This window comes from Phyllobates terribilis, unplaced genomic scaffold (assembly GCF_046119375.1).
Source record: "Phyllobates terribilis strain yellow unplaced genomic scaffold, ASM4611937v1 Scaffold_9__5_contigs__length_417890890, whole genome shotgun sequence".
Lineage (NCBI taxonomy): Eukaryota > Metazoa > Chordata > Amphibia > Anura > Dendrobatidae > Phyllobates > Phyllobates terribilis.
In genome coordinates, this window is record NW_027362769.1 from 309,373,181 (window position 1) to 309,387,704 (window position 14,524).

A 14,524-nucleotide genomic window follows, 5' to 3' on the forward strand; every position below is an offset into this window, starting at 1 on the left:
GTATAAAAACTCACTGCACATCACCAATGGGATTATTGCAGCCTCTGAAAATTACATCTCATCCTTGGGGCTCTATATTTATGGACTTTTTCCTTTTGAAACTGGTAGTTCAACAATAGAGTTCAATCGTAGTAGTGGTAGAAAGACTCATCTAAGCAACAGGTTTTGTTCCCTGCACTGTTTTGCATTGTGCTAAAGAGACCGTTGATCTTCTAATTCAAAATGAGTTTAGTCCTCATGGGGTTCCAGACAAAGTCGTCTCTGATCGAGGAAAAACAATTTAAATCGAGATTCTGGAAAAACATTTTGTGCAGCACGGGACATTGATGTCAGCTTTTCTTCTCCTTTCAAAATCATTGGACAAGTTAGCTCAGTAGCTTTTCGCCTTCAACTTCCCAGAACTATGACTATACATGCAGTGTTCCATGTCTCCTTACTAAAGCCATTTGTTCAAATCCTTTTCCTGGGCGTCATCTACCTCCTGATTCTTTTGAAGTGGACGGGCAAGAACAATACACAGTGGAAAAGGTCCAAGACTCTCGAAGATTCAGAAACAAGTTGCAGTACTTAATAAAGTGACAAGGGTACAGCCCTGAAGATAACTCCTGGGAACCTGTGGAAAATATCAATGCTCCTTGACTGCTTAAAGAGTTTCACCAAAAATACCCAAATAAACCAAGCCAAGCATCATTCGGAGGCTACTGTTGATAGGGGGTAGTAATGTCAGGATTCCTGCTGTCCTTCTACAGTTTGACCACTAGTGGCCGCCATTGTTCACTTTAATAATTGTGCTGCAATTTTACTACTTACCACTGGAGGCTGCTGTTGTGTTCTGCAATTGCCCTTTACCAAGATGGCAGATTCTGAACCTGTGGAATCCATCTTGTTTGCTGTTTGAGCCTACTTAAAGCCACATGGATCTTCCATGCTTCGCTTGAGTACTGTATCTAGCTGTTTTGTCCTGCTCCAGTCTCCAGTTCTGAACTGTCTTATTCAGACTCTTCTTGCCTATCTACGGATTGTTTCTTACAACTCCTTTGCTAACTCTAATAACATCTACCACCATTTGCTGTTCCTACTCGTTCCTTTGGCCACTAGATTCCAGCAGTGCTACGCCGGTATTGTAACACAAACATGCAAAAGAATAAGAAATGAGGAAGGGAGTAAACATTCTTTCACACCACTGTATATTCCACCAGTTTACCGAATCTCAACATCAGTGGGTGAAGGAGGGATTGCCTCCTAGCATCTGTAAGCTAGACAGGTAGAAATGCCCTCCTAAACACTATGGGATTGCTTTTGCCGGGTTGTTCAAGCGGAGCTTACCTGAGAGTGGCCATCTTTGTTCAGCAGCTAAGCCACACCCTATTTTGTTAACCAAGGAACTTAGTTATCACTTTTGCTTATGACTTGGTGCTTCATCATGGAAAATTGGTTGTTCATAAACAAATTACACCTAGATTGATGGGAGAAGTTGCTCTTGGAGTATGTTTAAATATTATTCTTTATTCATGGCAGTGATCTTAGGCAAAATTGTTTGAAATGCATCCCCACCATGAAATGTATGAAAAGAGGCAGAGAGGCAAAACTATATTCTAGTCTGGAGCACATGTACAAATCACTCGAGTGGCCCCACTTAGAATACTGAGTACATAGCTAAACTAAAGTGGGTGCATGGAAGAGCAAACAAAGTTACTAAAGCACGACTCCAGAGCTGCAATAAAAAAAAAAACACTGGAGTGGTGCTCCTAATCCTAAGTTCCTACCGCTAGTCTTATACTTTATCAAACACAGCCTTCATCTTTTATTCGCGTCACTCCAGTCAGTCCCACAGCAGTTTTTGACCTGCCGGACAGCTCCAGTGTTTGCTGGGTGATTTGGAAGTCACAACTCAATGTGAGTGTTACCTCTGACTTCTGATCAATCAGAGGTTGCGGTCACATAATTGTGGCTTGGGACCGAAGCAGCGCCGGGAAGAGTTAAAAATGAAGGGTGGTAATAAAAGACAAGGGTCAGGGAACTTGAATTAGTATCACAACTCCAGCGGTGAAATAAAAAAAGACAAAAACACATGAGAGATGCTTTAAGGGAATGGGTGAACTGAAATGCCAAGATAGTTTATCAAACTTGGGGTTATTCAGTTTGACAAAATGAAGGCTTAAGGGCAATCTTATTACAATATATAAATGTAAGACGGGACTGTACAAAAATCTTTCTAATTATGTTTTTACACCTGAGCCTGCAAAGATGACAAGGGACCATCCTCTACGTCTACAGCAGGGGCGTCAAATGAAAATAACTCTGGCATACTTTAACATATCCCAGTGATTCTGAGAATTTTTTTTATGAGATGCTGTACTTCATGTTAGTGGTAAATTTTGGTTGATATGATTTGAGTATACTTATGAAAATATATTTGACAAAAAAAATTGAAAATTTCATAATTTTCCAACTTTAAATTTTTATTCCCTTAAATCAGATAGTTAAAAGACACAAAATAGTTAATAAATAACATTTCCCATATGTCTACTTTACATCAGCATCATTTTTGGAAAAAAAAAAATTTTCTGTTAGGAAGTTAAAAGGGTTAAAAGTTTATCAACAATTTCCCATTTTTCCAACAAAATTTACAAAACCATTTTTGTAGGGACCACATGACATTTGAAGAGACTTTGGGGGTCTATATGACAGAAAATACCCAAAAGTGACATCATTCTAAAAACTGCCCCCCCTCAAAGTACTCAAAACCACATTCAAGTAGTTTATTAACCCTTCAGGTTCTTCACAGGAATTAAAGGAATGTGGAAGGTAAAAATTAACATTTTACTTTTTTTCCCGAAAATGTTACATTAGCTCTAATTTTTTTATTTTGAAAATGGTAACAGGAGAAATTTGTTGTGCAATTTCTCTTGAGTACGCTTATACCCCTTATGTGGGGGAAAACTACCATTTGGGCCCATGGCATGGTTCAGAGGGGAAGGAGCACAGTTTGACTTTTTTGAACACAAAATTTCCTGGAATAGAGAGCGGACGCCATGTCACTTTTGGAGAGTACCTGATGTGCCTAAAGAGTGGAAACCCCACACAAGTGACTCTATTTTGCAAATTAAACCCCTCGAGGAACTTATTTAGAGGTGTAGTGAGTACCTTGATCCCACAATTGCTTCACAGAATTTTCTAACGTTGAGCTGTGAAAATTTAAAAAAAAAAAATTTCCCACAAAAAAGTTGCTTCAGCCCAAAATTTTTCATTTTCACAAGGGTAAAAGTAGAAAACGATGCATAATTTGTTGTGCAATTTCTCCTAAGTATGCCGATACCCCACATATGGGGGAAAAGTACTGTTTGGACGCACGGCAGGGATAGGAAAGGAAGAATTTACGTTTTGGAGTTCAGACTTTGATGGAATGGTCTGCAGGGGTCGAGTCACAAGAGAGCCCCTGATGTGCCTAAACAGTGGAAACCCCCCCCACAAGTGAAACCAGTTTGGAAACTAGACCAATAAAGGAATTTATCTAGACATTTGCTGAGCATCTTGAACCCACAGGTGCTTTCCAGAATTTTACAAAGTTGAACTGTAAAAATGAAAAAAATGATTTTCCCCAACTTTGATGGACTGGTCTGCGGGTGTCATGTTGTGTTCGGAGAACCCCTAATGTGCCTAAACAGTACAAACGCCCAAGTGACCCTATATTGAAATTGGTCTAGTGTTTTCCTGGAATGTGAATATTATAATGTGGTGGCATACTTAAATTGTGTAGAGTGCATCAGATTGGCATAAGTGAGTTGTGCAGAGTACATCAGGATGACATATGCGAGTTGTGTAGCGTTCATCAGATTGGCATATGTAAGTTGTGTAAGCCAAAAAATAATTTAGTAGTCCATAGATGTGTAGTACAGTTTGAAGACTTCTTTTATATACAAAAGGCCAAGTTTGTTGGGGCAGGTGTCGCATTGCCAAATGGTGTCCTTTCTTATCCCCCTTCTGTAACACACTCGGCACCTTTTCTGCGACCTTCCTTTCTTTGAGGTTTGAGGGACCTCACCATGGAAATGTTGCCCTGGTACGATACGGCCACCTTCAGTTCCGGAAGCACTGAGGCCCGCTCCTTCCTGACTTCCAAACATTAGGGCCTTGATCACTACCTCCTGGAACTGAAGGAAGGTCCAGGTCTTGCTTGCACTTCATAGCATGAAAGCGTTATACATTTCCATCTGTCAGATGTGCATGGCCAGCTTCTTGTACCACACCTTAGCTTTTTTTATGGTAGTGTACAGCTGGAGGACTTTTTCAGAAAGATCAGCTCCACCCATGTTCTTGTTGTACCCCAGGACAGTCTGGTTTGTGGACCTGTGTAGAAATACCTTGTACAGTGGTGGGGGTGCTGCCATAATCATGTATGGTGGTCAAGAGAGGGACATCCCTCTTGTCCTTGTACTTGACCACCAGCATGTTGTCGCTACATTGGGCTCTGCTCTCACCCTTTCAGAGCAGCTGCCCAATTAGCACCTTAGGGAGTCCTTTCTGATGCTGTGGTAGCTCACTCAGAGAGGGACTTTAAGAGTGGGATGCCGGTATAAAAGTTATCTACGTAGAGGTAATAACCTTGATCCAGCAGTGGGTGCACCAAATCTCACACAATTTTCCCACTCACACGCAGGACAGGGGGGCATTCAGAGGCTTGAATCCAGTTGTCCTTCCCTTCATAAACTCTAAACCTGTGGGGGTACCCCGAGGTACACTTGCACAGTTTGTAGAGTTTAATTCCGTACCTGTCCCTCTTACTGGGCCCCTTGGCTGGGGCTTGGCTGGGGACCCGGCGCAGATCTCTGCAAACATGGGTATGAGTGATTTTTTGCTTTTGAGCTGACTTCTATTAACTATGGATGGAGCCCTCTCCTTTATACTTATGCTCTAGCGATATGTATAATCATTATGACTACTGTATGGGCTTTCCATCTATAGCTGTGTGTCATCATTTGATATTAGAAAAAGCATGCTGCATGAAGCACCTATGTGATTACAAATTTTTTGGTATATCATATTTTTTCAGAGAATATGAGTGATAACAAAAAATCTTTTTCTCCACTCATGGTTATTGGTTGGGTGAAGCCATTTAATGTCAAACTATTGTGTTTTCTCTTTTTAAATCTTAATGACAACCAAAAACATCCAAATGACCCTGATCAAAAGTTCACATAGCCCAGTTCTTAATACCGTGTATTGACCCCTTTAACATCAATGACAGCTTGAAGTACTTTGTGGTAGTTGTGGATGAGGGTCTTTATTTTCTCAGATGGTAAAGCTGCTCAGTTCCTGTAAATTCCTGGAATGTCTAGCATGAACTGCGCGCTTGAGATCTCCCCATAATGGCTCAATGATATTGAGGTCAGGAGACTGAGATGGCCACTCCAGAACCTTCACTTTGTGCTGCTGTAGCCAATGACAGGTTGACTTGGGCTTGTGTTTTGGATCATTGTCATGTTGGAACATCCAAGTACGTCCCCATGCGCAGCTTCTGGGCTGATGAGTGCAAATTTGCCTACAGTATTTGCTGATAAGGTGCTGCAATTTTGGTCTCATCACTCCAAATTACCTTGTTCCAGAAGTTTTGAGGCTTGTCTCTGTGCTGTTTGGCATATTGTAGGTGAGATACTTTGTGGTATTTGCGCAGTAATGGCTTTCTTCTGGCGACTCGACCATGCAGCCCATTTTTCTTCAAGTGCCTCCTTATTGTGCATCTTGAAACAGCTACACCGCTAGTTTTCAGAGAGTCCTGAATTTCAGCTGATGTTATTTGTGGGGTTTTCTTTGCATCCCGAACTATTTTCCTGACAGTTGTGGCCAAAATCTTTGTTGGTCTACCTGACCGTGGTTTGGTTTTTACAAAGCCTCTGATTTTCCATTTGTTAATCACCGTTTGAACGCCGCTGACTGGCATTAACAATTCCTTGGATATCTTTTTGTATCCCTTTCCTGAGTTATACAGACCAACTACCTTTTCCCGTAGATTCTTTGACAATTCTTTTGCTTTCCCCATGACTCACAATCCAGAAACGTCAGTGGCTGAATAAAAGGTGCAAGAGTCTGTCTGACTCCCAGAAACTCACTCAGCTTTTATGCACACACACTGATTACAAGCTAACAGGTCACTGGTGAGTATGTTACCTTTAGTAGCCATTCAAACCCATTTGTGTCAAATTCTGAGCATGTTATAAGGCCAAAATCACCAGGGTATGTGAACTTTTGATCAGGGTCATTTGGATGCTTTTGGTTGTCATTAAGATTTAAAAAGAGAAAACACAGTAGTTTGACAATAAATGGCTTCACCCAACCAATAACCATGAGTGGAGAAAAAGTTTTTTTGTTATCATTCATAATCTCTGAACCAAGGCCAAAAAAGCAAAAAGTCTGCCCGGATATGTAAACTTTTGAGCACAACTGTATACTATAACCTATTCTGATTGGAGGCCTACTATTCATGTGACCCGATGTATGATTATACATCTGTCACAATATGAATCTCTCTGGTTAAGGGAATAAGACCATCACATTATTTGTGATTTTAATAGAGCACATATTTCTATTTCCGTATATCTATTCAAAAGACATCATTAAAAATTATATTACTTCAGAATCTTTAGTTAGGAATGATTTGCCTTTGACAAATTGTAAATAGTATGTTGATAACCTACGCTGATTGCTTGAATGATTGTTGTGCTTCAAGTTGTATAGATCCTCCCTCCTTTTTTTGCCAATATCCACAAGAAGGCTCAAGCTGCAGTGCTATCCAGGTGCATTAATTTGTATGGGCAGAGCTGGGAGTTTTAAATCTTCTCATGTGGTTTTCAATCCACATAGCCTGACAAAGGGGAACCGAGATTTCCTTTCAACATGTAGGTTGTGGACACAGCAGGACTTCGTAGTTTCTTTACTGTGATGTCACCCCCTACTCCAACATTCTCCCGCTGTGTTACCAGGGACACTACCGGCTGGAGCGCCCTGGTAAAACAGATTTGTTAGACTCACTGGCGGCATCTTGCTGCACCGCGCCCACTTCTAATTGCTTCTGGATGCAGGATCCCTACAGAGGACACCAGTACACACACGCCTGTGTGCTCAGAGGTACAGGGATAACCCCCATCCTCCAGTAAACTATATACTATATAACAAGGACACTATATCAGAAAACTGCGGGTCTTCTTTACGTTATTCCTTATTATGTTTCACATGCACGATTGTTAGCTGAAATGCTCGGTCTGTGGCGGTAACTATTTGTAGCATTAGAAACTGACACTTTTTAATAGAAAGATTGGCGAATTACTTATATTCTATATGTAAGATCTATAGGCCAAACGCTAAATTTGCAGTGTTAGTTAGCAGAAACACCACAAATTGTTATTTCTTCTATTTATAGAGAGGAATTGATCATAAATACCTGTGTTTAAGTTTGAATTACCATGATTTTGTGAAGAGATTATTTTTTGTTTCTTCCATGTCTGAATCTATCAGAAGTAGCTGGGTTCCTAGGCAAGGAGAACAGAGCTTGCAAGGTCTTTGCTATAGAGCAAGGGTCCCTAACCTGTGGTTTGGGAGCCACATGGGGCTCGTGGGACCCTTGATGTGTGGTGTGCGGTTGTCTGTTAGTTTGGTAGTTTAGCACAAGGTCCTACACACAGTTATGCAGAGCAGGTTTTCAGAAGGTGATTTATGTGAGAAGCCCTGCACAGAAGAGCAGATCTGGATGATCATATACTGGCCTTGGTATAGGGTGATACTTCCCGTCAGAAAAGGTGCTTGAAGCTGGATGCGATAGTCTAGTGTGAGTGCTTGATGCAAGAATACTGAAGGTGGATAAGGTGGGAATCCTGTGGCTGTAGTATACCATCTTGGTGTGATTTCTATGGGGAAGCTATGAATGTCATTAAACCACTTATGGGGGCACTAGGAGTCACTACTATGGAGGAAGGGGGACAAGCAAGAGATTGACGTCCTTACTAAGGGGACTCTGGATGTGACCTTTTATGAGAACTGAAATGTGTCTCTTAAGGTAAGAAAGGTTCTGCTATAGAGCATGTAAACTCAGCTCTGGAACTGGACAGATTACTAGATTCGAACAGTTTCAGTGCTGAAGAGACTAAGCGGATTCTGCTTCTAGCATAAGAGAGTGAAAAGTTCAGGCCAGCAGCTCAACACAGCAAGCTGGAAGAGGAAGGCAAGGAAGTGTGTGCTCCTAAACACAAAAGGCAAGACAATCCCAGTAATGATCTATGACACCAAGAAAAATGGATCCTCTCAAAATAAAAAAAAAGTACTATTGAAGATATTGGTGAAATATTGGTTTGTGTTTATTGATATTATAATTATTGTACTGTTGCGACGAATGTGATGTATCAAAGCATATTTTATGTATAGAACTTGGAAAAAGCTGTCTAAGGGAGGGTGTCTCTGATATAGCCGATATCTCAAACACTATACCATGTGAGCAAACACTATTAACCTGCAGATATCAGGTTAATCTGCAAGTTAATAGCGTTCCAAAGCTGTTCAGCCGCCGCAATGAAAGAACAGCTACCAGGAGGAAATGAACGTTATTCCTCTCGGAAGCCTCCAACTTTCAATCAATCATAGTCCACAGCCCCACTATCAGTATTTGGTCAGTGTTCAGTGAGTATTTTTTCTCAGGAGTGGGAGCCAAAACCAGGAGTGGGTGATAAATGCAGAATTGGTGACTTATTTCTATTATACCTTTTCTCTGATTGTTCCTCACCTGGTTTTGGCTCCCACTGCTTAGAAAAAATACTGACCGAATACTGATAGTGGGGCTGTGGCCTTAGAGGCATGTCGGCATAGCTGTAGTAACCGCTCAGTATGCAGTGACAGGCGGCTGTAAACATACCCTGGCGCATTGACTGACAGCTTGCTCTGCACTGATATGATGCAGAGAGTGTGTGAATGTCTAAGTGTGAGGCTATGTACACATTGTGTTTTTAGTGTGCTTTTTCCGCGCGGAAATGGGCCAAAAACGTTAGGGAATCCTTGTGCCAACTAATGTAACGACAATCGTGAAGTGCTGTGCACATGATCAGGAATTTTCCTGTCAGGATTCTCATTGCATTTAAATCTGCAGTCTGTCAATTCTTTGTGTGTTTTTGCAGCGCTTTTCAACCATTGACTTAAATTGAGTCAGTCAAAAATGCAGGTATAAAAATAATTTCAGATTTGCTTTCGATTTTTGGCTGTGTATTTGATTGACTCAATTCAAGTCAATGAGTCGAAAACGTGGCAAAAACGCGCAAAGAATTGCCTGCGGGAGACTACTCCTCCCATCATTTTACGACCGTGCCTCTGAGGGGAGAAGTAGTCTCCTCAGCCGGCGCTTTTGTAAACAAAAAAAAAAGTTTAAATAATTTGATATTAAAATAAAAAACACTTCATACTCACTTACCGCCGTAATCTGGATGTCCCAAGACGATCCAATCACCCGGCAGCACTCTATACACTGAAAGGATCGCGATCGCTGCCGGCAGTGTATAACGCTGAGCTGCTGGGAGTGAGGTCACTGGAGTGCAATCAGCTAATGATCAGTTGAGAGCTCAGGTAACCCCACTTACAGCCTCGCAGCATGGGAACTTTCTCAGGTAGCACCGATGGATTAAGTGAGGTCACCGGAGCTAGTTAGCTGATCATCAGCTGATTGAACTCCAATGACCTCTGTGCCGGCAGCTCAGCGCTATACACTGACATTAGAGATTACACTCCTGTCAGTGTATAGAGTGCAGTCCTCTACAACAGTCACACCAGTGATTGCTGGTGTGACTGCTCTAGAAATGACCCAGATCGTCGTGGGACACTGGATTATGTCATCACAGCGGACAGGTGGGTGATATGGTTGTTTTTTTAGTTTGGTTTTCTTACAGGTGACAATGGCTTCAGCGAAATGGACATTAGGTGAGTATAACAATGTTTTTTATTTTTAAATAAATGATTAAAACTGTGTGTAATTTTATTTAAAATAAAAGACTTTATTGTGGCCGTGTCTTAATTTCAAAAACTTTACCACGGGGTTAGTGTTGGTGGCATCTTATAGATGCCCTCCCTTAATAACCTGGGCTTCATGTCAGCTGCAAATACAAGGCTGACATGAACCCTAACCCCGTTACCCCACATGCCACCGCACCAGGGCAAGTGGGAAGAGTGGAGGCTAAGTGCCAGATTTGGTGTATCTTATGGAGGCGCCATTTCTGGGGTGGCTGAGAGCTGATATTATTAGCCTAGAAGGATGCCAGGATCCATGGCCCCTTCCCTGGTTATTAATATCAGCCCGCAGCTGTCTGCCTAGCTTTTGCTAATTCGATTATATAGGGGGACCCTACATCAATTTTATCTGGGGTCCCCCTGTAATCTAGCCAGTAAAGGCTAAGTAAAAAGCTGTGAGCAGTTATTAATAGCCATGGGACCTTTTTAGCTATTGGCCCCTTCCTCGGCTAGTAATACCATCCCCCAGTGGTTGGCTTTCCCTCTGCTGGTTATTAAAATGATGTGGAAGACCACGCCATTTTATTTTATTTAAGGGTATGTGCCCACGATAAAGACGTAGCAACGCTTTGGACGCAGCACATTTTTGCTGTATCCAAAACGCTGCGTTCTATTGAACACAAGTAAATCCGCATGTGTTCAGTGATCTATGCAGATTTATCGCATTCAATACATTCTAGTAGTCAAATTTCTGTTGCAGAGACTAGCAACTTCGCAAGAGAATTTGACGTGCTGTGGTCCTGAAAGACGCGCCGCATGTCAGCACATGCTGCGGAAATTTCCGCTGCGGATTATCATTGTGGAAAAAAAACGCAGCACTACCAATTATTTTGCGGAAGTGCTGCGTTTTCGCCGCCATTGACTTGCATTAGAACGCATGGATTACGCATCACTGTATATGTAGATGCGCATTCCATGCGTTCTAATGTACGGATGGTACCCGGGTCTAGAGGACAGGAGACTCTCCTCCGGACCCGGGTACCATAGAAACTGTGAAAAAAAAGAATAAAATAAAAAATAAATATATACTTACCTTCTGGCGGCCGCGGATGCGTTCCTCCTCGCATGCCGGCAGTTCGCGATGTACTGAAGGACCTGCGCTGACGTCATAGTCATGTGACGGGTCACGCGACGCTGACGTCAGCAGGTCCTTCAGTGTAGTGTACCGCTGCCGGCAAGGGAGAACGGAGGGAAAGCAGGACACCGGGGGCCAACAGAGGGTAAGTATAGATTTATTTTTTTATTTTTTGACATTCTTTCGGTCACACTATATAAATCCATGCCGATTGCATGGATTTATATAGTGTGACCAAGTTGACAAGCACTTTCCAAGTGATGCTAAAATCGCTTGAAAAGCGCTTGTCAACCCGCATGCGGAAATGCAAGTGAAGAACGCTTCACATCCGCATGTCCCTGGCAGGAAAACGCATGTACAATCCGCATGCATTTTTTTCTGCCAGGGAGATGCAGAAACGTTCAGGAAAAAATCCTGAGCATTTCTGCATCGTGGGCACATAGCCTTAGAGTCAGGTTTAGTTGATATCAGCAATTGAATGTGGTCCTCAAGAAGATTCCAATAGAGAAGTGTTGAGGACAGTGCTACTTGGCTAAAAAGACTCGATTTACAAACAGAGAAGAATGGCCACATCTTAGGAAAAGGGATGATGAGGGGAAAAAAAGAAAAGCAACACCAGATAAAAGAGAACAGCGGCATTTATAGAAAAAAAAAGTACATTTTTTCATGGTAACCAACCGGTCCTCTTTAACCATAACAGTTTGTAGTGTGCACAGATTTTTATTTTACAGACATAAAACATACCTTTGTTTCTGAAGACAGCATATTGTACCATAAAATAGAAGCCCATCCACTAGGAAGCTGGCTTACATTAGAAATTACGACAATAGGAAGTGATGCAGTCTATTGAAAAAAATATTGAAACAAAAACATTTCAATTAATTCTGAGATGAAAGGTATTATATTGTATATGTAAGTGTATTAATTTGTTACATTTAATTCAGAAGTTCAATCTTTAATATTACTGGCAACTGCATTATCTACTTAAAAGGTACCAATCACTTGTCTCTGGCAGCCCTTTTTATGTAACCCCTTACCGCCTAAGCTTCCTTTCACCTTCCTGACAAGGCAAAAAATTTCAATTCTAACCAGTTTTACTTCATGAGGTAATAACTCTGGAACACGTCAACGGATCCCAGTGATTCTGAGGCTGTTATTTTGAGACACATTATTCTTCATGTTATTGGTAAATTTAAGTCAATATAATTTGCGTTTATTAATGAAAAAATTTAAAATCTGATTAAACTTTTGAAAAATTTGCAATTGAGGCCACATCTTTCCCAGCACATAACAGCTGATTTGATCAGCTGTCATTTGCCTCTAACAGCCGCGGGTGGAATGGCAATGCACCCACGGCTGTTAACATGTTAAATGTTGCTGTCAATCTCTGACAGTGCATTTAACAATTGCGACGTGGAAGTGTGTCATAAGACACGCCCGTAGACACCCCGGTCACGTATTTGTAGGGTGCCGAAGGGTTGTCATGATAGCCGGACGTCTGGAGAAGACCCTCATGCCTATCATTGTTAACTTCCTATGAACGCCAGCCACGCTGAAGCCCTGCTATGTGTAGCACAGGCGATCGGAAGATCGCAGCTTCAAGTTTCCTAAGGGGACTATTGAATTAAGTAAAAAAAGTTTTAAAAATATATATATAAAAAATATAAGAATTCAAATCACCCCCCTTTGTGTCCCATTCAAAATAAAACCAAAAAAATATACATATTTGATATCGCTGTGTTCAGAAATGTCCAATCTATCAAAATATAAAATAAATTAATCCGATCAGTAGACAGTGTAACGAAAAAAAATCAAAACACAAGAATTACAGTTTTATGGTCGCCCCAACATTGCAATAAAATGTAACAGGCGATCAAAACATTGTATCCACCAAAAAATGGTATTCATAAAAATGTCAGCTAGGCGCACAAAAAATAAGCCCTAACCCAGCCCCAGATCCCAAAAAATGTAGACGCTATGGATCTCGGCAAGTAGCGACTTTTTTATCTTACAACTTTGGATTTTTTTTTCACCTCTAAATAAAAAAAAAAAACTATACATGTTTGGTATCTGCGTACTCGTAGTGACCTGGAGAATCATATTGGCAGGTTAGTTTTAGCATTTAGTGAACATAGTAAATAAAAAACCCAAAAAACAATTATGGAATTGCACTTTTTTTGCAATTTCAATGCACTTGGAATTTTTTTTCCCGTTTTCCAGTAGACTATATGGTAAAATCAATGTTGTTGTTCAAAAGTACAACTCGTCCTGCAAAAAAAGAGCCGTCAACCAGTCATATTAACGGAAAAATAAAACAAAGTTAAGGCTCTGGAAAGAAGGGAAAAAAAACCCCGCAAAAACTGAAAATCGCAAGGTCATTAAGCGGTTAAAGCAGATAGTATTGACACTAAAAATAATTAATAAATAACATATATACTTTATATTAGCATCATTTTGAAACCTTTTCTTTGTTAGAAGAGTTAAAAGTTTGCCAGAAAGTTTGAATTTTTCTAACAAAATTTAAAAGCACGATTTATTTTTTATTTTTAGAGACCACATCACATTTGAAGTGACATTAAGGGACCTGTGTAACAGAAAATACCCAGAAGTGACACCATTTTAAAAACTGCACCCCTCAAAGAGCTCAAAACCACATTCAATAAGTTTATTAACTCTTTATGTGCTTCACAGGAATAAAAGAGATGTGGAAGGAAAAAAATATATATTTTTTTTTCCCAGAAAAATTTTACAATAGCCCCATATTTTTTATTTTCACAAGGGTAAAAGGAGAAAACGACCCCCAAAATTTATTGCACAATTTCTCCTGAGTATGCCAACACCCCATGTGTAGTGGAAAACTACTGTTTTGGTGCAAGGCAGGGCTCCGAAGGGAAGGAGTACCATTTGACTTTTGGAGTACAAAATTGTCTGGAATAGATAGCGGACGCCATTTCGCGTTTGCAGAGACCCTGATGTGTGTAAACAGTGGAAACCCCCAATAAGTCACCCCATTTTGGAAAGTACATCCATAAAGGAATTTTTCTAGAGGTGTGGTGAGTACCTTGAACCCTAAGCAAACAAAAGAGGAAAAGAGGGACAATAAAGGCACCAAGCGCGTTAAATGATTAAATAAGAATACAATATAATGAGAAAAATTTATGTATACCCCTGAGGAAGCCATAATTGGATGGCGTAACGCGTAGGTTTTGTAGTTTGATATCTCCTCTATCTTTCTGTGGATACATATGGTTTGTAGTACTTTTAGATTCCTTCTTATTCTGTGACCTTCTAATACTTACTATTTATTTATTTATCAGGTATACTGTAGCGTCGGCGTCCCTGCATCCTACTAGGCAGGGACGCTCTTCCCCTCACCTCTCCGCTCCATGCCCGGCGTCCTCCTCCCGCTCT

At 40.9% G+C, this 14,524-nt stretch overlaps 1 protein-coding gene across 2 annotated transcripts in view; it reads right to left on the reverse strand.

Annotated features, from left to right (window-relative positions):
• STAT1 (signal transducer and activator of transcription 1) overlaps nt 1–14,524 on the reverse strand; it is a 1,113,083-nt gene that overhangs the window by 501,485 nt on the left and 597,074 nt on the right. For both annotated transcript variants that reach the window (XM_073647949.1, XM_073647950.1), the window contains exon 16: nt 11,858–11,956. In XM_073647949.1, the coding sequence (XP_073504050.1) occupies nt 11,858–11,956 (99 nt within the window). The remainder of the gene's footprint in view (nt 1–11,857; nt 11,957–14,524) is intronic.